Source organism: Chenopodium album, chromosome 26, assembly GCF_948465745.1.
Source record: "Chenopodium album chromosome 26, dcCheAlbu1.1, whole genome shotgun sequence".
NCBI lineage: Eukaryota > Viridiplantae > Streptophyta > Magnoliopsida > Caryophyllales > Amaranthaceae > Chenopodium > Chenopodium album.
The window spans coordinates 7,949,150-7,976,963 of NC_137859.1; the positions used below are offsets into that span (position 1 = coordinate 7,949,150).

General features: G+C 33.9%; 3 protein-coding genes across 4 annotated transcripts; 1 reads left to right on the forward strand and 2 right to left on the reverse strand.

Annotated features, from left to right (window-relative positions):
- Positions 1-1,383: 1,383 nt before the first annotated feature.
- On the forward strand, positions 1,384-6,920 carry LOC145618114 (BTB/POZ and TAZ domain-containing protein 1-like). The gene is made up of 5 exons (XM_081672904.1): positions 1,384-1,606; positions 1,754-1,890; positions 3,273-3,576; positions 4,640-4,956; positions 6,394-6,920. Exons 1-5 carry the CDS (start codon positions 1,457-1,459, stop codon positions 6,572-6,574), a joined length of 1,089 nt encoding a protein of 362 aa, XP_081529030.1. The 5' UTR covers positions 1,384-1,456; the 3' UTR covers positions 6,575-6,920.
- A 7,448-nt stretch (positions 6,921-14,368) lies between these two features.
- LOC145616424 (vignain-like) lies at positions 14,369-16,136 on the reverse strand. The gene is made up of 4 exons (XM_081671136.1): positions 15,635-16,136; positions 15,220-15,455; positions 14,866-15,006; positions 14,369-14,777 (listed from the first exon to the last, which is right to left on the reverse strand). Exons 1-4 carry the CDS (start codon positions 16,086-16,088, stop codon positions 14,508-14,510), a joined length of 1,101 nt encoding a protein of 366 aa, XP_081527262.1. The 5' UTR covers positions 16,089-16,136; the 3' UTR covers positions 14,369-14,507.
- A 5,456-nt stretch (positions 16,137-21,592) lies between these two features.
- On the reverse strand, positions 21,593-27,360 carry LOC145617532 (autophagy-related protein 16-like). 2 transcript variants are annotated; one of them, XM_081672242.1, is made up of 5 exons: positions 27,023-27,360; positions 26,774-26,906; positions 25,707-25,888; positions 25,411-25,606; positions 21,593-23,030 (listed from the first exon to the last, which is right to left on the reverse strand). In XM_081672242.1, the coding sequence occupies exons 1-5, from the start codon at positions 27,055-27,057 to the stop codon at positions 22,008-22,010; spliced, it is 1,569 nt and encodes a 522-aa protein (XP_081528368.1). In that variant the 5' UTR covers positions 27,058-27,360; the 3' UTR covers positions 21,593-22,007. The 2 variants fall into 2 exon arrangements, with proteins under 2 accessions (XP_081528368.1, XP_081528369.1); XM_081672243.1 differs by having other exon boundaries at positions 26,774-26,903; positions 27,023-27,359.
- Between the last annotated feature and the right edge of the window lie 454 nt (positions 27,361-27,814).

A 27,814-nucleotide genomic window follows, 5' to 3' on the forward strand; every position in this document is an offset into this window, starting at 1 on the left:
ACGAATCAACACATACATTGACCCACTGTATTATAAGAGTAATAGAACAAAGTAAATTGTATCACATTGATTTTAATTAAGTTAATACACTTTGAGTTTTATCTTTCCAACTCATAGGCCATAGCCTTACTTGACCCTAAAATTACAAGTATAACTTTGATCGTAATGTATAAAAGAAAAGGTTATTATGAAGTGTAAAAAGTTATCTAGATATATTCCAATGTATATTTTCAACATATTAATTAACTTTTCATACTTTGTACATCATTCGTTTCATAAATCTTAATAGATACATCTTAAATTCACAGAAAAATGACACATAAGTTAATGTGGACGAAGAGGGTTCTACTCTGTGATTTAAAATTTTACCAATGTACAGAGAATGTAAAATACATACATATGAGGTGGACATACTCAATAATGACCAATTTCCAAATGACAAAAGCTAACAATTTAACGAATGCCATGGGGGCGTAGGATAAGCTAACTAAAAATAGAAAGATTAAGGGGGTGTTTGGTATAAATATTGTAAATGAAACGGAAAGGATTCAAATAAGTAGGGGAAAGGGTAATGATAAACGTTACCTTTACTATATGTTTGGTATCCTAATGGAATGGAAACAATTTGAGTAGATTGTGATTGAGTAGGGAAACGTAATTTGTTTCCACTAGTTTGTCAAGGGTAACAAATTGGGGGATTTTGTTACTCTTAGGAAACGGTATTTATTACTTTTAACACATACCAAACAAGTAGAAATGGAAACATTTAATTGAATCTGTTTCCTACATCTAAAATTACTATACCAAACACCCCCTAAATTAAAATGAACATTAATTACACCGATCAACACGTGATGTTATCATGTTTTTCCAAATTAATACCACCTTAGATAATATTTTAAATGGTTATCCAACACCCCTCGTTAGCGAGATTCTTTGCAAATACGTCCGTCAAATTGTTACATTTAATAAGTACTCGTATTCAATACGATATCAAACTATCTTGTCGACTCAATTTTACCAATACAACTCATGCAGTTATTCATAATGACAACTCAAAAACCCGGTAACATATCATAATTGTAATTCCAACACAAAAAGGACCCATTTTATATCCATTTTCCCCACCAAAACAAACAAAACAAACCAAAACAAAAATAATAAATAATCATAGAAATAGAAGCAGATAAGCCTCCCCTAGCTGTGCCACGTCTACCTCTTCCAACTCTCTCATTTTCCAGCTACAAATCGTAAACACCACGCGCTAAATCTAACGCGTGTAAACACAATCAAATTTCCTCCCATTTTTATATTTTATTTTAAAAAATTTCTCCCATTTCTCTCTCCTAACTGTCTATATAAGTCCACTTCACAACTCCTCTTTCGCTTCAACAACTTTCAATCACAATTACCGCACCACAAAAAAACCCAAAAACCCAACACTAAAACATCAATCATGTGTCCTACCAATTTCGCCGACGAATTCACTGATAAATCTCTCGAACCTTCCTTTTTCGCCGGAAAACTCGCCGGAAACCTCCCTCAACCTGACCTCAATGTCGTCACTTCCGCCGGCGTTCGCATTCCCGCTCATTCTCACATTCTGGTAATCATCTCCTCCGCTTTTGTGTTTTTTTTCCGAGGCCGATGAAATAGGAAGAAGTTTTAGAGACGGATGTTTTTATTTGTTTATTATTATTTTTTTTTTGGTTATTGAGTATTGATTTGAATTGGAATATGTTTTGAAAAAAAGGCAATGGCGTCGCCGGTAGTGGAGAATATGGTGGAGAAGCCTAAGACGAATCGGAAAACAGGGGAGAAAGCGATTCCGATTCTTGGAGTTCCTTGTGACGCCGTCTCCGCCTTTGTCCGATTCCTTTACACTTACCGGTAATTTTTTTAATTGATTATTTTAAGATATTATTAACGCGTTATTAATAGATTTTAGTATTATTGATGTTAAAGGAGTATATACTTTGTTTGTTAGAAAATTGGTTAATTTGACTAGTAAATTTGACAAATATCTTGATTTATCGTGTTTTTATAGGTAGGAAATTCCGTATTAATTACCAATTTTGTAACTAAAAATGTAAACCTGAATGTATAATAAAAATTACCTACATAATACGTATTAACTATTCAATGATTTTAAAAGTGAAAGTTTATACAAATTATCGGGAAATTAATTGGTGATAAGAGGAGTAACGTTTAAGTCCACTTTCCGACATGAGACAACATTTTCGTAGAAATTGATAGTGTTGCGTTTATACACGGTTTTATATCTAAAATTGTTGTAACTTTTGGAACAAATGGTCAAAATGATGCGATGATGTTGAATCCAAGTTTCCTTTTGGCTCGTGGCTTGACTTTTCTTGCTAGAAAGTAGGAAACATTTGACAGATTCTTATTCTTGTAGAGGACTAGTGTTATTACATAATAAATGACGAAATCTAAATGTTAAGCATATCATTTATGTAGTTGATTACTTGATTAGTATGCCTGATTTTATATTGTATCTGATAATATTGTCAATTAATTTTTGCTGATTTACTATGTAATTTTGTGTTAGTGATATCTTCATATGGATTTTTATTGAATACGATTGGTATGAAGGATCAATATTAGCTGAGTAATTCTGATTTTAGCAAAATTAATTTCAAAACTTTGATGATTCAACCGTAATGTGCTAGAATTTAATTTTGATGTTATTATTTCTATTACGAAGAAAGTATAGTCAATATTGGAATCATTTTTTGTTTCATAATAAAAATGAAAATATTGGAATAATTTTGTGAGATTAAATCAAAGTGTGAAGAACAGAAGGATGGAGTAAGAAAAAATGTAACTAGAATTTGTTGACTAACTTATTATCGATTTCATGACAATTAGGCACACCGGAGTATTGTGTGTAAAAATAATAAACACTTTAATTGCTTTCAACTTAGAGTAACATAATTTGACTATATATTTAATTTTGCAATGAGAAATTATAACACCAACCTCCCAACCATGAGATATTCATAATAAATCATAATTAGCATTAATTTTTATGTAATTTGATGCATACACAATATATATGCATTAATAATAGAAAGCGAAATTTACTTTTTTTCCCCAATAAGGAATTCTGCTATATGCTACGAGTAAAACATTTTCTGTATTTGTTATTGCTATAGAGGTTAATTCAATTGTTTCTATAAGATCATTGAGTTTTCGTAAATAGTATGTATCGTAATCATGCTGATGGTGTGGTTGTAATTGTTTATGATCAGGTGCACGAACGAAGAAATGGAGAAATATGGAATCCATCTCCTAGCTCTTTCTCATGTGTTCGCAGTGCCAACACTGAAGCAGAGATGCAGCAAAGGATTAGCTGAAAGGCTAATTGTTGATAATGTTATCGATGTACTTCAATTAGCTAGACTGTGCGATGCACCAGATCTTTACCTCAAGAGTATGAAGTTTGCTGCAACTAAGTTTAAGGCTATTGAGAAGACTGAGGGCTACAAATTTCTTCAAAAGCATGATCCTTGGTTGGAGCTAGAGATCTTACAGTTCATTGAGGAAAATGAATTGGTAAGCAATAATTTCTTGATTTTTTTGGTGCTGTCAAATATCTCAACCATATTGATTGTGTTTTTGGCATGCAATTTGGTGTTTTTTCTACCAATCTGAATAGATATTGAAGTTGCGTATTCTTACGAATGTTTTTGAATTGAAATAATTGATTAAAATTACGGAGTACATACTATTATGAGATTTTTTTTATAAGTTATGTTAAGTCCAAAACATTGGATTGCACTAATTGTGGTTAATTTTCTTGAAAAGGTCATTATATTAACATTGAACATCATAGCTTTCCAATTCATTGAATGATTATATTTTGTTTATTTATGAAAAAATATCTGATGTTAATTCAAAGTGATAATTACAACTGATTAGGAAGCCTGAATTTTTTGTTAACCAATAATAACCGTGCTTTTGATTAACTTAGGGAAGATATTTCAAGCTTTTTGGAAGAGGTCAAATTTGTGCTGTTTTAATTCTAATCAGATGTTTGCATTGCTTTTTTGTGTGGAGGAAATAAAATGCGTCTTTTACTAGAACTAGAAATAAAATTTTCATACTAACTTTTTTGGAACAATTAGTCAAATTTTGTAGGTTTCAAGTCCAAGTTGACTCTAGTATTTTGCGACGTAGGAATACTATTTTTGATAGTGATTTTAATTTGCGTCTAAATTTGTATTTCTAGACTACGTGTCTTTGTGCTTACATTATACGATTCCGGAGATAATAGGTACACCTCTAGCTAATCAAATAATCAATATTATGGACTTGTGGAGTATTAAATGGTACAACCCTATGTTGTTTGTTAGGACTTAGGAGTCTCGACTCATTTACACCCTTATGCATACTAGCAATATACGTACAGAATACAAGTACAAGTGTACAACCATCATGTGTCATGTCTCTTATTTGTTTATTGAGATTTGAGAGTCTCGACTCATTTACACCCTTATGCATACGCATACTAGCAATATACGAGGTACAAACAATCACGTGCCATGTCTTGTTTGATTATATGGGGCGGCAATTGATGATTGTATTTAAAATTTGGAACTTTATAATCAAATTGCAGAGAAAGAAGAAGACAAAGAAGCACAAGGAAGAACAAAACTTGTACATACAGCTAAGCGAAGCAATGGACTGTCTAGTGCACATATGCACAGAAGGGTGCACCGGTGTGGGTCCCTATGATATGGAACCCTCCAAGAAGAAGGAGCCTTGCAAAAGATTCTCCACGTGTCAGGGTCTCCAGCTGTTGATCAAGCATTTCGCCACGTGTAAGAAGAGGGTCAATGGTGGGTGCTCAAGATGCAAGCGTATGTGGCAGCTTCTTAAACTTCATGCTTCAATGTGTGAACAACCAGGCAATTGCAGAGTTCCTCTTTGCAGGTGAGATTTTACCTAAATTTGTCCTTAACTTAGATATTTTAAGTTACTAAATGAGTTTTGTGAGATTGTGGTGTTGCCATGATGCTAGATTTGGTTGCTAAAAGTCTTTTCTTTGATTGAATATACCTAAACTTTATATGAAACTACTATTACAATAGTTGGTTTTGAGTTACATTGAATATTAGGTCTAGAAGGTCAAGAAGAGTCTCATAATTTTATAAACTAAGTTAGTTGACATCAATAATTAATTACTATCGATTTCACATATAGGGATCAAATTGGGTGTGAACAAGATTCGACCCTACATCTTATAAACGTGTTTTCTACTTCCTTTTAGCTTCCTTTAGGCTCTAGCACAACCTTCCATTTGAATGCGCTTTCGGCGAGTGGTCTACCAATGCTAGAAATATGGATCTGTGGGATTCTTCTTTAACAACAAAAAGATCCTGCCGTTTTATCCCTTAATTGATTAGTTAGATCAGCTTTTGGCCTCTTTGGTGTACCTTTCAACTCCCTAAAGTTGTGATAATGTAGGACAATCTTTTATATTAAGGGAGATTTGGACTTACAAACCTCAATTTGTCCTGTTTCCGCAATAATAGGACCTTATCAAAATAAAAATTTCGCCCATATTTTCCGCACTTTGATGCCAATTGTTAGCTACCACACCCACAAATGGGGCCTATTCAAAGCATTGTTTTTTTATGCAAGACTACTACAACTAGGGAAGGTTGATCATCACCTTAGTTTGTGCTCATATGTAGCATTTGCCTACCTTTAGATTTTTTATTTATATGAAACTTCAATAATCATGAAACTTATCGCGTCGCTTTAATTAATGTTTACGGAATACATGCTTCTATTTAGCTTGTATAGATTCAATGTCCCAATCATCCCATAATGGCCCCTTTAGACAGCTTGCTTTTTTTTGTTTTAAGGACGTGCTCACTTTTAAGGTTGAACTTTCACTATAAATTTCCTTTTAGAGCATTTGAATTCAACTTGTAACTTTAAAGGATAGAAACGACATTTATTTAGAAGCGGGAGTATGAGTAATCAACGCGGGTTTTTTTTGTAAATTGCACGTGTTTGGTAGGGGATTAAATGCACTAAAACGAAATTACTGTAATAAGTAGGGAAAGTCGATATTGTAACATCAAACATGTAAAGAGAAAAATTATTGTTACAGATTTACAGTGTTTCTTTTGTAATTGACGTATAGTGGCCGTTTTTGTGTGATCTATAATCTCACGTGTGCCATTTTTTCTATGAAGTTACGTTTCCCTCGAGTTACATGCTGTATACGGGTAACTCGTTGTCATAGAAAATTAGACATCGTAATTTGTTGATGGGTCAATTTTATGTAATTATAGTGTAGGAATACTTTGTATATATTTTCGCTAATTATTGATGTTGATATTATTGAAACGTGGACAGACAATTCAAATTGAAGATGCAACAAGAGAAGAAAGGAGATGATGCAAAGTGGAGGCTATTGGTGAGGAAGGTAGTCTCAGCCAAGACCATATCTTCTCTGTCTCGGTCTAAAGACTCTAAACCACAACCAAAGAGAGAACTTCAGCACGCAATTTCTTGCCTCCAAGGTTTCCAAGCTTGACGGATGTATCGATCCAATGTCCATAATGTTGGCCTCCCACCTTACTTTTTTTTTTATTTTCCGAGTTATGTATAAAGTTGAGATATGGTATGAAAAATTACAGCGTTAGGAAGCTCTCATCTCGAGGGAAAGAATCACACCCTTATTGGAACTTGGGTGGTGGTTGTATATTAGACTATATTAGTAGTATAGTTTAGGAGATTTCAGTGATCTCTCCAAGTTGTAGGTATTAGAGGAGAGTTGTTGGAATGTGATGGTAATATTGTGAATAATTTTGTAGATAACGTGGAAGTTAGTTGTCTAAATAATGAGAATGGTATGAAATATTGTTTGTTGTTTAAAGAAATTGCTCAATATTATCTACGTGGGCCACTGGGCCCGGTGGCCCTAATTGCCAGACTGGCGATTGGAAAGGCAAAACTCTTATGGATCAATGGTAGTTTTATACTTATCACAAGGCCTAATGTGACAATTAACTTTCTATGGTTTAGGTTTTGTTATGCATTATCTGCTATAATAGAGCATCTATAGAAACTGTACTACATTGTTGATATTTTAAGGCTATGATTTGAAAATTCTTTGCAAAATTAAATGACAAAATGACACTCTATGCTTCAAAAGAAGAGGAAAATAAGGTGCATAAGGATTATGATATAATATGGATGTTTTTTTTAAATTAAATATAACATGAACTGTTCACATTATTTTCATTTATTTCAGATCTAATAAGTTTGTTAGTACTGATAAATTTAATTCAGAAAAATAAAGTTCTATAAGAGCTATTCATTTTAAATTACAGCTAAAGGCAGCATTGAAAAGCTTTACTAGTAATAAGTTCGATAAATTCAAATCAAGTAAATTGAACGCACTCATAGATAATAAAGATTAATTGCCATGGTTAGTGTAAAAAGGTGGTGTTGTACTGAAGGTTAGTGTGGAGTAAGGGCCTGTTCTCATTGACTGAACTCAGCTGAACTGAATTGAACTGAACTGAACTGAACTCAGCTGAACTGAATTGAACTGCACTGAACTCAGCTGAACTGAACTGAACTGAACTGAAATGAATATTTTATAAGAGAAGGAAATTAGGAGCTGAACTGAACTGAACTGAACTGAACTGAGCTGAACTGAACTCAGCTGAACTGAACTGAACTGAACTGAACTGATTTTCAACGTAAGTAAACACGCCCTAAATTGATCAATGGTATTCAAGGTAAAGATAGGACGTGAGGAGGATTCACTTTAATTATCCGGTCGTCTACTTTATTGGATTGAGAAATGTGAATTACTCCATAAATTCAAAAGTTCATCCATAACCAAATGTGGGAAGATGTCCAACTTTTCGTGTAAGTTTGTGAGCCATTTAAGAGACTTGGACCTAAAGAGGACATACAATCATTTTTGCTCTTGTTAATATCCAAATTGTGTAAAGGTCCAATATAATTATAGTCTTAGGGCCTGTTCACATTTACTTAATTTTAGTTCAGTTCAGCTCCAATCAGTTCAATTTAGTTCAGTTCAGTTCAGCTCCAATCAGTTCAGTTCAACTCTTAATTTCCCTCTCTCATAAAATATTCATTTCAGCTCAATTCAGTTCAGTTCAGTTCAGCTCCAATCAGTTCAGTTCAGCTCCAATCAGTTCAGTTCAGCTCCAATCAGTTCAGTTCAGTTCAGTTCAGCTCAGTAAATATAAACAGGCCCTTAGAGATTGTTACTTGTAATAAGGTGTGAACCTTGGCCCATTTTTACAACTTTTGAATCCTTGATACAAGTAAAATAAATCAATAGCTGTATAAAAAATTCAAGTAATATATATATATATATATATATATATATATATATATATATATATATATATATATATATATATATATATAATAAAATAAAAAAAAAAAGTGTTACCTCACTCATTGCATGTCATTTTCTTTAAGTAAATTACATTAGTAGTTTTCAAAAGTAAAAAAAAAAATCACATTAGTATAAACTTTTTAAGAAAATGATTACCTAATACGAAGTATAGAAATTTTATTTTTATCAAACATGCGTATTGATAAACTTTAAAAAAATTACCAAAATGTAATAATCAGAAATGATTGTCCATATATTTACCCAAAAACTCAAAAATACTTTTAAATATTCATAAAATATCTCTTAATAAATATATTCATAAATATAAAATCCATATAACTTTAAATTTAGGGGTCGCCTGATTGGGGTATTCATCAATGGATAAGGTAATCATTGTCCTTATTCCCTTTAATGTTGTTAGTTAGGCCTTTTTTTTCATTCTCTTTACCCTCTCGATTCCCCTAAAATCTTCCAAGTTCATTCCCTATCCTCCACTAGGTTTTCCCATTTCCTTTCCTTGTCCACCACCACCAGTCCACCACCGAATGAACCACCTAGCCACCCCACACCAACACGTTGCCCCCCTCCCTTGGCCTTCATCTCGAATTACCATCTCCTTTGTCAAATTAGAGAGAAATAAAATAGAATGGCTTGATTATTATTCATCAATAGGTAGAGTATTTATATAAAACCTAAGAACATAAGATTGGAAACAATCTTCCTAAAAGATATACTTTAATAATATCTTAACATATATATTTTCTGATATTATCTCTAACATCTTTTGAGGCAGTAGTGGCGTATCCAGGATTCACATATACGGTGTGCACAATTATACACTTAATGGACAACCATGTTGTACTTTGCAAAAATAGTGGTTAGGAAAAATGTGCAATAATGGATTTGAACTCTATTCTAGAGTGACAATTCAAGAAGTTTAAGAGACACTTGGATAACAAGCAAGCTACACTTAAGGCCTATTCACATTTACTTAATTTCAGTTCAGTTCAGCTCCAATCAGTTCAGTTCAATTCAGTTCAACTCCTAATTTCCCTCTCTCATAAAATATTCATTTCAGCTCAGTTCAGTAAATGTGAACATGCCCTTAATTTATTGCTATAAGGCTGCTTCAAATTTTATTTTAATGAACATGCAGGAGAGTTGTATCCGCCCCTAGTTCGAGGGGAAGAGGAGGGGTAGCGGGGGGATGATGCGGTGGGGTGGCTGGGTGGTGGGATCTTTATGGTGGTTGGAGAAATCGGGAAAGAGAAGTGAATTGGTGATTGTATGGTGGATTTGTAGTGGTTGTCATTTCTTTTCTTGTTTAAATAAAAAAAACATTGTAAGGGGAGTTACATTCTATTTTTCTCCTTTCCCTTTGTGTCATTTCTAGATGAACCAAATGACCCTTAAAAAGATTATATTTATGTTAAAGACTAATAATATTTTACGAGTATTTGATTAATAAGATACAATTTCCCTCAAATAGAAAAATAAAAAGATAAAATTTATTCTGTATTTATTTCATTTTATTCCCATAGGCCAAGGTACAATTTATAAGATTGTCATATATTGATCATACATTCATTCATGATACTATTTTTACTGAATTGGATATTTGGATTACCATTACCAAAATATAATTTTTTCTTCATAATTCCCCACTCTCACATAATGAATTTAAACTATTTTGTTTATTATTGTTGTTGAAATAAATGTAGTAAGAGGTCCAAAATTAGTAAAAATAAAAATCAAAATTAGTGGTTCCTACTAGTCAACTACATTAGAAAATTCAAATCTTTGACTTTTATAAAATTCCATATAAAGTTTTATTCTATATTCATGAGATAAACCATCCAAAATCTTCACTAACCTTGAATCATTCCCACAATCCACAACAATGGCAGACCCAAACACAAACAACCCAGCATTAGAACCCGATTCAGACAACCCGGATCAAGCGGGTTTGGAGCTAGCCCAATTCGGAGCCGGGTGTTTCTGGGGTGTTGAGTTAGCCTTTCAGAGAATTGAAGGTGTGGTTAAAACTGAAGTTGGGTATTCTCAAGGTCATGTTCATGACCCCAATTACAAGCTTGTTTGCTCTGGAAATACTAACCATGTTGAAGTTGTTCGGGTTCATTTTGACCCGAATGTGTGCCCATATACTAATCTTCTTGACCTCTTTTGGTTAGGCCTGATCACGGATCGGATATCCGATCCGAAAGGGGATTTCGGATCGGATATCCGGATCCGAAAATTCGTATATTTGCTATTTGTATCCGATCCGAAAAATTCGGATATCCGAAGATCCGGATATCCGAACTTTTCGGATCGGATATATCGGATATCCTATATTTGACTACTTTGATTACTAGTTGTTTTGAATGGCAAAATTGATTTTTTTTATTTTTTTTTGTCCCATTTTATCCTCTTGTTACTCAGAACCTGAACAAAGAGAGATAAAATAAATGTGTAATTATCCTATTAAAAATAATTAATTAATTATCCTATTAAAAAAAAGGGACTTGTAAATATTGTCCACAACTAATTTTTAGAAAAAAACAAAGTAATAAAATTACAAAATATAAATAACCTGCCATGGCTGCCAATTTGCCAAAATGCAAAGTAATTAGGTAACTGCTAGTCTGCTACAAAAGTACAAATTATGTAACAAAGAAAATTTATAATTGAATCTCATAACTAAGATTCTTAACTAATGGTATAATATACAGATCTATAATTCTTTGATTGTAATGTCAGTAGAACATTGAGTGAGTGAGGGTTACCTTGGTGGAGGAGTGAGGGGCGCCGCTTCTGGTGAAGTAGTGAGGGGCGCCGCCGTTTCTGGTGGAGGAGTGAGGGGCGCCGCTTCTGGTGGAGGAGTGAGGGGTGTCGTCACCGCTTCTGGTGGAGGAGTGAGGGGCGTCGCCGCTTCTGGTGGAGGAGTGAGGGGCGTCGCGGCTTCTGGTGGAGGAGTGAGGGAAGATTGTGGTGGATTTGAGTCTTTGAAGGTGGCCGGAGATGGAGAAACCGAGAAAGGAGTAGAGTCGTAGAGAGGACTAGAGGAGAGATGAAGAGATTCGTGAGAGGAGTGAGAAACTGAGAACAGTGAGAAGAGAGAGGCGGATTAGAAATTAGGGATTTAGGGTAAGTTGAGTTTTTGTTGGGCTTGGGCTGTTGGGCATATGGATAATTTTCGGATATCGGGTCGGATATCCGATCCGATATCCGATATCCGACTTTATTTCGGATATTCGGATAACCGAAATTTAAATTTTCGATATCCGATATCCGATCCGATATCCGAAAATTTCGGATCGGGTACCCGATCCGAAAATGTTTTCGGATCGGTTATCCTAAACTTTCGGATCGGGTGCGGATCGGATCTTCGGATTATCGGATAATCAGATAGTTCTGCTCAGGCCTACTTTTGGTCTCGACATGATCCTACCACTCTTAATCGTCAGGTATAATTTTTTTTATCTATTTTGGTAATTATAATTAGGAATTTTATTGTAATTGTATTTTTTTTTTAAGTTATGATTGTGGGTAGTTTTTCAATTTTGATGTATGAAATGTGTAATTTGATTGGAAATTTTAGTTTGTTTGTTTATTGGGATAGTAGTGTGGTATGTAACACTTGAAATCGAATCCCGTCTATGATAATGATGTTTGTTTGGTTATTTACATTTTATCTAAATGAGGGGTTTGGTAATTTTGGATGTAGTTTTGAAATACAAAGTGGGACAATATATTTGGTTGTAAAATATGTTTTATGTAAGACAATTACCGTCAAAGGAGGAACAACGTTTAGAGACAATGATTTTGCTATATATGTTAGTGTATGCTATATATTTGGTTAACTTGTAATCATATGAAGAGGATGGCTATATATGTTAGTGTATGCTTGTTTTGTGATGAGTGCATTACTGAAATGTCCTGCCTTTCTAAGAAAATGGGACTGAATGAAGGTGAAACATTTTGGAAGAGTAAAGTGGGAAGAACAGGTAAGTTGATGGTTGCTTTATTGGTCTTTGTTTGATATAATGGTATGATGTATCCTATTGCTCGCCGTCATGCACACTGAGCAGAGTTGGGAGGACAGGGCTTTAAGGATGGCGAGTCTGATAAACAGTCTCGAGTGGTGTGTTCGATGAAACTTTTGTGATGTCTAAGAGAGTTTGTTTGTTGTGTTGAGAGAATTAGAAGAGGAGTAAATGTGGCAATACATGTTGGTTTTTGTCCTGTGTTAACAGTCTAGTTATCCTTTTTAAGGTCTAATTGTGACTCAGAAGTATTAGTTATGCACGTAGTTGGGTGTTTTAGTTGATGCACACCTTGCTTTGTATAGAAGGTAGTGGGCTGCCTGAGCACTCATGAGCTGATCACTCAGGCTTATAAGTTAGAACTCTTAAATTCCATGGATTCTTGGCTTTATCCCACTCACAAGCAATTGCAGTACATAATCCTATGTACCTGCTCCACATAATCCCAAGTCTCAACTCTCAAGAATTGAAGTATTATACATTTTGGACCAAGGCCACCTAGCCTATTTAAGCCTTAGAGCCAAGGCTGCATATGTGCACATGGACGCATATGATCCCTGCCTAGTCGGATTCTTACCAGGTTATATTAGTTTGATCTCAAGAAGTATGCATCAATGCACCCTCTTTGTCTATCAATGTAATTTGTATGAGCCAAAGTAGTATACTGGTATCTTGTTATTAGTAGGTGCAAATTGCAAACACTCATTTATGTAAGAGCTACAAACAGTGTCAATGTTAAAGCTAAAATCAGTGTTGGTTTCAAAGTAATTTTTATAGCTCTCTATTTTGAGGGAAACATGATCCAAGGTGGGAAATTAATGTTTTGTGAAGAGCACATGTAGGTATACATGGAGTATTGTCAATATTAAGTGTAATGTATGGAAGGATTATGTAATTTCACAAGGTTTCCTTTGTTCTATGACTCTGAAGGTGAAGTCACTGAAGTGGGAAAAAAGTTGAATAACTATGATAGACGAATTTAAGGATAGAAATTTTATAAGGTTAAGTCACTTATCAGAGTTGGACCTAGCAACTTTGAGGAAATTTCCAAGCTATTTCAGGGGTTAATTGGAAGTGTTCTAATGTCGAATTCAGCCAATTCAGGCTGTTTGTAGGTTAAACCACTAAAACCAGAAGCTAAAATGATAAATTGGACTAGTAAAGTTGATTTCATATTGAGCTCGACTCTTGAGGTGTTCATTAATGCGTCTTAGACTGTTACACGACCTAAATTGCAATAAAGAAGAAATAATTGTGGATAATCATTTGATATCTAACTCTTTTCTAGGCTGCAAGATATTTCACTCTTTTGTTTTAATTCTTTGAAGTTTCTTTTTCCAAAATCTGTTTGATATCCCCCTCTCGGTTTGGGTCATCATCTCTGAGAAATTCTATGAAAATTTGTTCTCTTTTATGTCTAAGATTCGATATTATTGTTACGCAGTACAAGGACTGGATGTGCAAATTTTAAGTATAATCTGTTGCTGATGACATCCCTTATTTTGTGCTGTTAGGCTGGTGATAAACAGTCTGCTGCAAAGGGTTGCACCGACCCCATCAAATGCTACGGCTAAAAGCAGATTTGGCTTCTGAACAATCATACTATATATTTCTATTTTGAAATTTATATGTTTAGACTTATATATCTATGACCGTGCTCAATAAATTGTCTTCAGCTGAGTGAATAATACTCTGGATTGATAAACTTATATTTTGAGAATTCTTGTTTAGCAAAGAAAGCTTATAGCATGATAATAATATTTGAACTGTATAAATCATGAATTAGATCCACACAGTTGTATTATTTGTGCTTCGATATCTTTCATTCGCTTTTTTCATGGAAGTACTTCCCAGAAAACACAGTAATCAGAAATGATTTTAAATATAAAGACAACCAGAATTTTATATAACTGCCACTATTATTATGCTGCCTTTAGAATAGGCTATTAAAGAGTAGCTAACAATTGAAATGTATAATTCAAGTTACATATGCCATAAAAGTTTTGAGTGATTCAATCACAAACATCTCTAAAACTGATTTAAAGTTCATCCTTCCCGGAGTATCCATCCTCGGAAGATGCAGGATTATTGGAAGAATTCTTGATAGCGTATGAGGCCTGCATCGCGATCCCACACAACCCTTCTTTTGCTGGAATACCGCGCTTCATCCTGATGTAACCCTTCTCGCCCCATTCTTCTCCCCATGAATTCTTCACAATCCAGTACTTGGTACCATCAAGGGTAGCTCCATAGCCCACAACTGCGACACCATGATCCAATTCTGTTCCACATTCTCCACTGAACACACCCTGTTTTTCAAATCATCATAGAAAAACATTAAGCATCAATGTTTTACATTACAGAACATAAATGTTCAAATCATGGATTTATATGCACCTCTGAATAAAACTGCATATCTTGACCCCCGGCATCAATGGCCACAGAAATAGGCTGGTTAGCAACAGCCTTGAGCAAAGCGCCCTCATCGTTCTCAGGTACATCTTCATGTCCATCAATTGATACTTTTGGAGCATTCATCTGCAACATTAATTTTCTTGTTAAATTCTGCTGTTTATAATGGATCATTTCAGTACACAAGATTACGAAGATTGTTTTTTTTTATGTGTAGAGTCACAGGAGCGAGGGATGAAAATCAATCCCATGATCACCTGGAACCGGGAGGGGAGCTTGAACCACCTGAGCTATCCCTCACTCTCGAGATTATGAAGATTGTAAGTTATGGAGTAATACCTTTATTTTATCACATTTACCATCTGCAGCTGAGTAAGGGTAGTTTTTCTCATCAGTAAGTCCACCAGTTTTCTTGATAAAATCGAAAGCAGAGTCCATGAGACCGCCATTACATCCTTGGTTCTCAGAGGTGTCACAGTCAACAAGCTCTTGTTCAGAAAGGGAAACCAGCTTCCCTGTTTTGATCTGGTTTATACCCTCGACCGATACGACAGTGGAAAATGCCCAGCAGCTTCCTGTAAAGGGTAAAGCATATCAACAAATGAGAAGCATACAAGAAAAGCTAATTTGGAATAAACTGTCACTTTCTTGATTGACTCATTTCAGCTTGTTTGAAGCTTAGATATTAGTCCAATAAGCAATAATAGCAAATGATTTAATGCAAAACTTAATGAACAAGTAATTATGTACTTACCACATTGGCCTTGGTTCTTGATAGGTGTAACAGCACCCTTCTTCCTCCAATCAACGGATGCAGGGACATTTTCGGCATCTTCATACATGAAGCTTCCGGTAGTCTTCTTGCCTTGGAGCATCCGGTGGTGGGCGATTTTCGAGCCAGCATAGTGAGTACGAAACTCATGGGTAGTCATATCAGCAAACTTGTTCAACTTAAGCTTGTAAGGCTTGTCCATCTTATTAACTTCATGGACATGCTTCACATTAGCCTTGAACACATTGAACCTTTTGTGTTTGTCTTCTAGGCTCCTTGACACGGTATGCTGGCTACGCCACCTCTCGTATAAGTTCCATAAACTATCTTCGGATTCTAGGTCCTTCTCATGGAAATCGAACCCCTCGGAGAGGCCAATGACCATTGCAAAGGCTAAGGATGCAAGCAAAATGCACTTGATCTTATTGTAACCCATAATTGTTTTTTTTTTCTAAGTATGGTTTGGTTTGTGTTTTTCTTGTGATGTAAAAGAAAAGTGTATGGGTTGATGATTCAATTAGGAGAAGAGAGTAGGTATTTATAGATGAGTGTTGAAGAAACAAGACAAGAGGTGTGCAATTATTATAACATATGAAGGTGCCTTATGGGTAAGAACTACTTAATAAGAGAGGATTGTGTGCATGATATGTTGTTATTTCTTACTTGACAAGGTGAAAATTTCTTAGAAGTTCTAGGAAATTACATATTTTTATTATGGAGTGGGCTTTGAGCTTACTTCTACCAACACACTAGTAAATGATGGGGAATTTGAGGCAAGTATGTTAACAGAGTTGGTAAAAGTAAATTCGATATAATTACGTGACAAGAGTTAGACACGATCTTTATGGATTAGTGTAGAGATTTTTTATCCATTAATAAGCCAAGTAAGTGCTTAGTGTTCAATATGAATATGACAAAAGTCCTATGTGCTTAGATTTTTTATCCGTTAATGAGCTTCTCACTTAACTAAAATTTATACTCCGTACTTCACAATATATTGTATCTAAGAGGTAATTAAAAGCTAAAGGGTTATTCAATCTTAAATTAAAAATACTAGCATGGCAAGCAGACTAGCTAGGTTACAACAAAGTAGTTTTTTTAAGTTATTTACATTGCGTGATCAAACAAGTTAACTGAGTTGAATATATTTATGGCTAAGACCATCTTACCATTATAAGAACACCGTACCTTGTGGTGGGTTAGGTCAAGGGGAGAAAGAAATTGGGATAGAGTCATATACTCGCATATGTTTAATTTGCAATGACTCATAAAAAGTGGTTCTATAATGCTAATGGTAATATAAGTTGATTAGTCAAGCATTTATCTCATATACTTCTCTCTTTGCAGAAATACTTGTGTGGACCTGGTTCACAATAATATTATTGTGAACCCGAGGTTTATACACACGCAACTGACATAATATTGAACATAGTGACCTTTATTTTTAACATAGTAACCTTATTTTTAACATAATAACCTTTATTAAAAGTTGTATAATGTTTAATACTATTGTGAACTTGAACTACGACGTTATGACTCTAATTTTAACATAGTGACCTTTATTATTAATATTGACCTTATAAAATATTTCATTAAAAAAATTAACCTCTTATAGCTATATATTACCAAAATGACTTTTATTTTCAACATAGTGACCTTCATTTTATTATAGTGACTTTTTTTTTTATTAATAAAACAACCATAGTTTCTCTAATGTTAGTGGTCCACAATAAATTAGTGTGAACCAGGTCCATTTAAGAATTTTTACTCTCTTTGATTCTCTATCTCTCTATATTTATCCCATTTGAAATCTTCATTTTGTGGAGAGAAATTTTAATTATGAATAATCTATGATAATTATGCAAAGAAAGTAAGAAACATATCCACTTGGGATGCATTTAGATTCATCACGATAAATTATTTCATATTATTAACTTTTTTTAACTTACAAAATACGCAGTTAAAATTATTGATGCTTAAAATCGTGCAATGTATATTGTGCAAAAGGCAAATGGAGCAAACAAAAAAGAATGGAGGGAGTTAATCAGCTGGCCTTAGGGCCTGTTCTCATTGACTGAACGTAGAACTGAACTGAACTGAAATGAATATTTTATAAGAGAAGGAAATTAGAAGTTGAACTGAACTGAATTTCAACGTAAGAGAACATGCCCTTAGGTAGGTGTTTAAGAATTCTCAGCTTGTTCACCTAAACTTGAAACTGACATGATCCATTTGCCGCTTCTACATGTCCCCCTAGTATTACAACGCGCTTACATAAGGGATACACCTTTATAGTTAGGGTATGACGAACATTAGTCATTAGTTTTAAGTTCAACTGGTATGTTCGACAATTTAGTTTGTTATTTTTCAGTGTTATCATACAACTTCGGTGTTGAAGAAATGGGTTAAATTGTAGTATTATGGGGGAAGAAGATAGGTGTGTACGTAGCTTATTTGGGATGCGTGACATATATGTGTGATGACGATTATTTTTATTAATTTGCTATGGTTTGTTTTGCAAATATCTTGTGGCTTGTTACAAATTTGCAACTGCAATTGTCCTTTTCCTTTTTGAAAACATCTTGTGATATTGGTTTTTTGATATACTATCAAACAACTAACATACAATTTTTTCACCATTACAAAAAATAAAGGTGCAAATTATTAGACATTAGAAATAACTAAAAGATGATTTGAATTGAGGGTGTTAATAAGTAATCTTTAAGTTGGGTGATTTTTTGAAATACAATAATTTAATGAAGTAATATGAGTTTGTTTATTCATCAAAAGACTTAAGTGTTTCAATACTTTAGCATCTTACTAGAGCAATGAAACATGCAATTTACCCCTAATTTCTTACTTTGATCATTACTTCCTCTGTTCACTTTTAACGGTAACATCTTGACTAAATCTGGAGACAATAAAATATGTATATGTATATGTATAACTAAAAATAAGCGATGAAAGTATTTAAGCCATTTTGATACAATTTCTACACATAAATTTGAGACATTTCATGTTTCTAAACTTTATTTCATCAAGCTAATAGCCGAACAATAATGCTATTCATTTCAATTAACACTTTATAGATTTCAAGTCCTTGCCAATCATTTAAGTTACTTGTATGGAATAAATTACCAAATAAGCTAAATCTAGTGAAATCGAATTTGGATGTACAATATAGAACTTTCCCATCTAGCATGAAGATCAATCATTTTAATCTATGCATTATTGAGTGAAAAAAGTTTAAGAGATCTATATAGCAATAGACTCAAACCAATAATTTACATAACTAAAACTAAGCTTCGATTGCCCCCAAACTTTAGTTTACTTGTAACTTTCAAACTATATGGATATGTTCTTTACTAATATTATTGGCTAGATCTAATAAATGTAATGGCGCAAAGAAAAGGGGGAAAAAAAAAGCTATCTTTCTAATTGTCATCACCATTCTAATACTACGTAAACTATATGGATATGTTTTTTTTTTTTTTTTTTTTTTTTTTTTTTACTTTGTAAGATTATCCACATGTACTTTGATTATTAATATGCTACCAACTATATTCATGCTATTCTTATTTAGTTGACACGTTTCTTTCATGTGTTTACCTAGACTTACAAATTTACAATCATTTAGATGATTAATTAATCATCTCAACACGAAAAAATAAATAATTAATTCATTTGAAGCTATAAAATAGAACTAATTTAATAATTAACGATCATATGACTGTATTATTATTTATGTTGTAATTTTCAAACAATGGTCAAACTAAAATGTATAAATAATGTCAAAAGTCACACGTGTCTACTAAAAAGGAACATAGAAAATAGATTGTGATATTTATCAACACAGAGTTTAATTTTGATCAACAATTGATTATCTACTAATCCAACATAATCTCATAATGACTAGTTTTCAATCAAACCCACCCTTGTGATACTCACCTACCAGATTTTTAAAAAATTACGAAACATTTTATCAAATATAATTATTTTTTATTATTTTTTTTTAAAAAAAAAAATATAACTAGCTAGAATGCTAGATGAATAAAACAAAGTTATGATAATATTGCTTGTAGAAACAAGAAAAGCGTAGTGTGTTGGGCGGTAATGACTTCTTCAACTGAAATTCTAATTTAGAACACAACAAAATATGAAATGACTGAGACTTAAATCTTACATTAAACTTATTTATATGTACATTTTAATTATATTTTAATAAAATTTTATTGGAATTTGAGGCCAGTGTTTTTAGCTTCAAAGGTTGAATCTGAACAGAATCATTATTGGTCAAGAATATGTTCTCTAAAGGTTTCTTGCCTTTCATGCTATGTACATGTATAGTAAAACTAATTAGTCTAATTCCCTATCTCATGAGGACCGTTTTGACTAATTGAGCTTAGATATGGTAATACGTGGACAAGCTTCTAATTTGGGTTGATTCAAATTGGCTCTTGATTCTATTGTTAATTAGTTTATTATGATAGATATTATAAGTCGAGGTAGATCTAAAATTATTTAGTTGGTGCACACTTGTAAATGTCAATTTAATACATGCCCGTTTCTTTTGTTTTTCATTTTAAATGTAATGAAATTTTGTAAAATGGTGAACCATGTCTTACTCGAAACCTTATTTATTCCCTTATGATTGTAAGTTAGATGAATCAAATTGAGTATTGGTACGACTATGTGATAAAGTATATAAACCGATCTTGAATTTTCATCATTAGCTTAAGTTTTTGACTGAGTTAGTTCTATACCATGGTATCAAGAGCCAACGTGGTATAAAAATCACTGATTCGAATTTCATCTATAAACCAATCATGGGCTTCAACCATTGGTATCAACTTTTAGTTAAGCCGCTCCTTTATTAACCCTATGGATTTCTTTGCCAAGCCTATACTTCCAAAGCCGAGGCCGAAATTCATAATTCTAGGGAATGTGCTGCGTTTAAGCTAAGTGTTCCCATAATTGACTAAACAAGTATGATGAAGCTATCGCAAATCATTTGAGCATTCTTCTAGAGGTCCTAAATTTATGTTACGATAGAGTGTGGAATTGTGAAGATTGTAAGGTTTTGCCAACCAAGTCGGCGTACATGCTAACTTTTGTAAAAAAAATAATTTGGAACTTTTATAGCGTGATATATACCATCAGAATGTAAAGTTTTATTTTTTGACTAAAAAGGTTTAATCTTTGGCTTGAAGGTTAAAGAAGGGCACATGATCGTTATTATCAAGGTTGCATGGACGTGTAAAACACTACTAATATTAGCCGTCATCTCCAATGATATTATAATTTTATGAATAAGTTACTGTATAACTTTAATAAGCCACATTATCGACTTTTAATTTATGAGTGTATAGTAAGATATGAGTACCACGGTACGAGTAGCTATTAACCCCGTGCAATGAACATGTCTTTATATAATTGCTCCTTTTTTTAGTTATACCATATTGACTAATTGATATGCTTGTCAAAATGTATTTTTGACTATTCTTAGCTTGAATTTTTTTTTTTTTTTTTTTTTGACGGGAGCTTGAATTATTTAGTGAATAAGCTTAAATTATAAAATTGTTAGTAGTATTATAAATGCGAATATTGCAACTAATCTAATATAGGATGATAATACTATAGATTGGGTATCATACTATCATGTGAATTTCAAGAATGGTAGAAACTCAAACACGATTTTTTTTTTTTCTTTTTTTTTTTTTTTGGAAGAACTCAAACACGATTTTGTTTAAATGATACTCCGTAAGTAATTTTATTAAGGTACTTTTTATATATTAAAGGAGAGACGTCATTGACATCTTAAGTATTCATTAAGATAACCCAAAGATCATATTAAAATAAAATGAATGTAAGAATAATCTTCATATTTTATCAAAAAAGGCCATCACTAGAACACTTGATGAAATTAGACAAATTTAACTCTATATTACTTCGTCATGCCCTTGAGAAACATAAAAAATTTATCACAAACCAGTGAAATATTTACATTTTGATATTCCAATATGATTGAAGATATAATTTCCACTTTCGGACTTTCCTGTAACCCCCCTTTTTTCTTCTTTCACTGAAAACAAGAAACAGAAAACCGATACATTGTACAGCTGAAAAACAGAACAGGGAAGATATGAAAGCTGTACCTTGCAGCCAAAAAACATAACATTCCACAGGAAGAAGAAATGAACTGTACATTGCAAGAAGAAATCATAGCATTTCATAATTATACCCTCTACCCCTGTCTAACTATTAAGCACGCCAATCAGTTCCGATGAAATGAATAAAATTCACCATCAAAAACAACCACTAGACGCGATAATGTGATAAACTGATGTAAAATGTATCACACCCAAGTGCAAATAACTCCATTCTTGTCAGAAGTCGCCAAAGGCTTTCCTAGACCACTCCAAGCACAGCACAAAACAGAAGATCCGTGTTCCTTAAGAGTGCTGACTATATCTCCCTTCTGTATTGACCAGATATGTACAGATCCATCGGCAGATCCAGCAGCAACATAATTGTCATCGGCACTAATACAGGATCTGCTCCAATTAGATGCCACTCTGTTTCCACTTGCCCTTAATGTATTGTAAACCTCAAGTGTTCTCATATCAAACAGATTATGCACATTATCTCTCCCACTGGTCAAAATTGTGTTTCCATTTCGAGACAAAGAGATTGATGTCACAGCAAGAGAATGAGCAGCAACTTCACTTAGAAGCTTCCCTGTCTGTATGTCCCAAAGCCGGAGATTGCCATCGACGTGACCTGAGCATATTGTTCTTCCATCCATACTGAAACAAACAGCATTGCAATTGCTGGGAAAAATGATTGTATTAGTGCAATAACCTTTCTGCAAATCCCAAGCTTTTATAGTTCGATCGTATGCTGCACTGACAACGTGTCGATTGGATACTTTGCTCACATCTACTGCACAGACTTTATCAGTATGTCCTGTAAGTGTATGTCGGATTCGGCCCGAGCTGACATCCCAAACATACAAGTTATTTGAGCTACTGGCAGCTATAACAGTTTTATTATCATTTGTGACAGTGAGATCAAGAACAGAACCTAAGCAACCATAAAGAGTATGACTTAATGATCCTGTGCTTGTGTCCCACATCTTAATAGAACGATCCTGTCCTCCAGTGATCAGTTTGTTGGAATTGTATTCAAACAATATGGAAGCACAGCCACCATCATGAGCATGAATTCTATTCTTGCAAGTTGTAGGAATAGTTGATTCCACAAAATACTCGGCACCTTCCTCACTTTGACGAACTACACCATCAACTTGTTGGCGAGCAAGTTGTTGTATGCTGCTAGCCTTCAGTTGTTGAAGCATGTCTTCATAAAGAGAATTTGCCTAAATCAAAATGAATATAACATAAGATCTCAGTAAATAAATATTAGATATTCTGAATAATGATGGCAACAGGACGTAGGAGCTAAAAAAGTTGACATTGATAGTGAGAATACATTCAAAGTCCTCTCCTGAGCCCTGATGTAGATACTTCAAACAATTTATAGGAGCTAATTGATGACATTATCTGGTTAGTTTAGAGCTTGACAGCAGCTTATTTTGGTTAGGAGTTAGGACGGACTTAGGAGTTCTCTGTCCTTCAATGTATATAAAGCAGATTGACTAGCAATTCTGATGTATGATACTTCTACTATAGGCAATGAAACCACAGGAAAAGATTAATGAAAGCATCTAGTAATAGTCACAGATGAGATATATTTCAATGGAGACAGTTCATAACCTTTTCCATCAGGTATAATAGGAACTCATTATGGTTAGTTTAATAAATTAATTAGGAGTTCTCTGTCCTTCAATGTATAATGCACATTGAATAGATCTATGAAACTTCTACTACAGACACTAAAACCACAGGAAAAGATTAAGGAAAGCATCTAGTGAGTCACACACAAGATGTTTAGAAGTTAACAGAGACAGTTATAACTTTTTTCTTATAAGGCAATTACTCATCTGAAGGTGATGAATCGTTAATATACTAATTTATTGAGACATGTGGAAGGTTGCCAACATTTTCCAGTCCTTAAATCATGCCACTTGCCAGTATTTGCAAAGAGCAGCGGAGGAGTTGATGAATGCTACAAGTGATACACTCAGACCAGTCACTTATTTTTCGATTCCGATGCCCGAAAATGAACAAGTTTGAGGAAATAATACAATTGAAGTATTGGTTCTAGAATTTCATAACAAACAACATGAAAATGGAACACTTCATCACATGTCATCCTTTCTTCACCTTAATCAACAGGTTATGGTCCATCGTCTTTGCATATAAAGTACAGGAAGCGCTGAAAACTTCACATTAACATTTCCTAATTCTTTGACAAATCACAAAAAAAAGGTTCCATATTGACTCGATTCATAATTATAATCATCAAAAGACACATCAATATCTCTGGCACTTGTATAGTTGTATGTGCTTATGGTCCAGCACAACACATCAGCAAGGATTAGATTGACTATAAGATTTGAAAATGCGCTTTTCAAACTCAGACCGGATCACCAGAAACCTTTCAAGATACTATATTCTTAAATTATAGCTGTTCAAGAGATCCCACTACACCCATATCTCTCAGTGATATGCATTGTACCAAGTTTCTCATGCTTACAGGCTTAGTTTTGCTTGTTTCCATCAACTTAAACAGGCCTGACAAAAACCCACTCTCATCCTCCAGTGAACTGCTATGTGTCCATTTTCTTAAAAAGCACGAATGCATGATATAATACTCAAAAGGAGCAAATTGTGGGACTATGTACACTGGCGAAAAGCTACCCATCAGACAAAAAGCTCAGCATTCAGCAACAAACATTTCAATTAACAGCAGAAGTAGCTCCTTTTTAAATCAATAAGCTGATAATGTGGTACCCAGATAGATAAGGAGGCTAGAGTGTTTCAACAACATCAAGCCTTATCACAGAAGCTGCAGTTGACAGGCTAAATAAAAAAAAAGAATAAATAAATAAATAAATAAAAATAAAAGAATACTAGACATTAACAGACAGGACAGCACAAACCCATATACTTTGTCCAGCAAGGCAGCAACTGCAACTAAACCATTAAACTGTCATTGATTCACTTCCTAAAGTAGAAATTTTTTTCAATTCCAATCACAAGTGAAACTTCTTCACTCTACTCATCAGAGATTTAGTGACTAAGATTGCACTTAAACAATACAGAAGCACAGCCATACACTCACAGAAGCACAGCCATCATCATGAGCATGAGTCCTATTTCTGAAAGTTGAAAGGTTGACTTTACAAAGTATTTACCAACCTCTAAGCTTGATGAACCACACCATTAAAGTGGGTAGGTAGAGCTCTCACTGATTATTTCAAGTTAATTGATCATGCATGAAAAAAAAAGTCTAAAATAATGTCATAATATAAAAGTTTTGAAAGTTTCAAGCAGTTACTATGATCTTTCAAAGTTTCCATCTTCACAGTTGTACAATAATTTCGAACAACTACGTGGCTTAATATGATCTTGAACTACTCATGGTCAATTAAATTTGATAAGTTTAGTTAACAAACCTTTGCATACTTCAGTATCCTTACAGGGATTTTAAAAAATGTGGCAATAAAAAAAGTCTGATTCATTCTGCAGTTGATACAAATCACAACACAGCTACCAAATAAACCCTGCCCGGCTCTTAATCAAATTCAATATTTCATTTCCTCTTGAGAAAAACTATAGAGAGGAATAAGATACCTCATTAAGACGTTCAGCGTCTTGCATTTTCTGGAGCATCCAACGATCAACCAACATCTTATTCTCAGCTTCTGCATTTTTTGCTTTCATACTCATCTCATCAAGTTGTTTTTTCAGCTCTTGGTTCTCACTTGTCAGCAATTCTTCACCCTTAATCTTCTCATCTAATAGTTTCTTCAACTCAGAGTTCTCATCGCTAAAGCATTATGTAAACATCGATTCAATATCCATGCAAAGTACAGAAAATTCAGAAATAAAAAGGCAGACAATTATAGTGGAAAGCACAAGAGGTTAACCTGAGCTGAGTAACCTCCTTTTCCAAGTTAGCTACAGCAGTTTCTTTCTCTTGAATCAAAGCTTTGGCAGACCGCCCCTCAGCGACTTCGACCACAAGCTGCTCAGATAGTCGAGATTGAGCTTTGTAACATTGCTGAAGTTCAAGCTCCAAATTTTCAGCTTTCTCTTTCCATTCTGAGCCCTTAAAGAGTAGATGAAATCATTCAGTTACTTAAGGAAATGAAATAATAGGAGACAGTTATGCAAAACCTGTAAGTTCATTCAAATAAAGCTGAAACCATATACTTTATAGACCAAGCAGGGACCCATTACAGTAGGTCTAACTCATTAATGTACGCAGAAGTTTCCACACCCAAGATAATTTTGCAAAGGCATATCTAACCCAATTCTTGTTGATGTATGCCCGACTATTCAGCAAACCCATCAAGCACATAAGACTTGCCATTGAAGCTAGATCAAAAAAGAAACTCCCCCCAAAAAACAGGACAATAATAATACTAGCATAACTAAGTAATATTGGTACACCTAGAATCAAACAGAGGAATTAAGTTTTGTCATCACTAATCTAATCAAGTTACTCATCAAATCATCAAACAACATATCTAGGCCCAAGCTGCATAACAGGCTTGTTTAGCAAATGGCTTTAAGCTAGATTTTATGCTGGTTTACCATATAACGAGGTCAAAAACCCAAAAACTTTGTTTGCAAAATAATTTTTCCATCAATAAAAAACTATAAATGCAAAACTTGGCTGGAGCATATCTACTTCTGTTTCATAAAATTTCTGATTTTGAATGATTGTAAAAATGTCAGTCATTTTGTACAATTCAATATCACTACAAACAGCAAATGCTACCAATTGACTAATAGTCTGATTAGTCAAACAAGCCAATTGAACCAACCAACATCAATATTAATAACCATATTAACCAAACAAGTCCATCTTCTTGTTTTCAGCTTAATTCTCGTCAATACACACATTAACACAATTATAAATAAAAATGAATAAAATTCAAAACCCTAAAATAACCAGAAATAGAATTTTGCAAGAAGTTAAGTGTTTGACCTGATAAATTAGAGGTCTAGCAATAGCGGTAATCGCCGGAGCATGAGCACCTTCTTCCGCCAAATGCCGCTTCCGAAGCGCTTTCAAAGCATGCTTAATTGCATCAATGGCAACTTCTTCTTCATTCAACCTGCTTCAGTAATTTCAAATTGATCAAATTCATTCATAAAACTCATCAATAATTAGAATTTATACTCAAACAGTATAAAAAGTTCAATTAAATTTGAAAGATGAATCAAATTTTATCACATTTTGAGCATCGGCGATTGTTTCTTCTCCTTCATTCGCTAATTCAACAGATTTTCGTCAATTTCTTGCAGCAGATATTGCGATAATTGAATTTACAGATTGATTATCGCTTATATATAATTAGATATGTGTTGTACTGGAGAATTGTGATGAATCTGAAGATGGAGTATGAAGTTTGCTTGAAATTTTAACAAATCCAACAAGAAATTTTAGAAAGATTTAGAAGTTGAGTAAAAGAGGAAGATGATAGAAACAGGAGTTCTTTAATTTAGTTTGAGTGAGAAATTGAAACAACAACCGAATGAACCGATGTGGGTTTGATGTTTGGGCCCATGGAGCCTCGTGAGTTTTAGGTGAATCCGGATCGAGACCTCGAGTTATTACGGATTTACGGGAGTCAAATCGGACGTTCGGGTCGAGTTTGGTGAGGTCGGATCGAATTGGGTTGGATAGAGCTTATTTTAAATTTGAGTTATGTTAAATTCAAGTCGGGTCCACACATGTCAAATTTGATTTTTTTTTTTTTTTCAGATCGTTTCATGTCGGATCAAGTTTTGATACCTCTAAGGGGGTGTTTGGTTCGCGGACTATAGGTATGAGGTATGTGTTTAGAATGACCAAAACCCATACCATATGTTTGGTTGTCAAAAATATGATTTTTAAACTCATACCTCAAACCCATGAAGTATGGGGTTTGGAAACCTTGGGAGTGGTTAAGGAGTAAATACAAATTGAAGGTACTAACGTTTGCCAAAAGTTGCAAAGAGAGTACTAATGTTTCAAAAGTTGCAA

Bases quoted from the DNA above. Each gene is read 5' to 3' on its own strand.
- LOC145618114 (XM_081672904.1), top strand. From the start codon at position 1,457: ATGTGTCCTACCAATTTCGCCGACGAATTCACTGATAAATCTCTCGAA. The intron at 1,891-3,272 runs GTAATTTTTTTA...GTTTATGATCAG, and splicing joins CGATTCCTTTACACTTACCG to GTGCACGAACGAAGAAATGG. The intron at 3,577-4,639 runs GTAAGCAATAAT...ATCAAATTGCAG, and splicing joins TCATTGAGGAAAATGAATTG to AGAAAGAAGAAGACAAAGAA.
- LOC145616424 (XM_081671136.1), bottom strand. From the start codon at position 16,088: ATGGGTTACAATAAGATCAAGTGCATTTTGCTTGCATCCTTAGCCTTT. The intron at 15,456-15,634 runs GTAAGTACATAA...TACCCTTTACAG, and splicing joins CAAGAACCAAGGCCAATGTG to GAAGCTGCTGGGCATTTTCC. The intron at 15,007-15,219 runs GTATTACTCCAT...TTAATGTTGCAG, and splicing joins GTAAATGTGATAAAATAAAG to ATGAATGCTCCAAAAGTATC.
- LOC145617532 (XM_081672242.1), bottom strand. From the start codon at position 27,057: ATGAAGGAGAAGAAACAATCGCCGATGCTCAAAAT. The intron at 25,889-26,773 runs GTCAAACACTTA...CTACTCTTTAAG, and splicing joins CTAGACCTCTAATTTATCAG to GGCTCAGAATGGAAAGAGAA. The intron at 25,607-25,706 runs GTTAACCTCTTG...ATAATGCTTTAG, and splicing joins AAGGAGGTTACTCAGCTCAG to CGATGAGAACTCTGAGTTGA.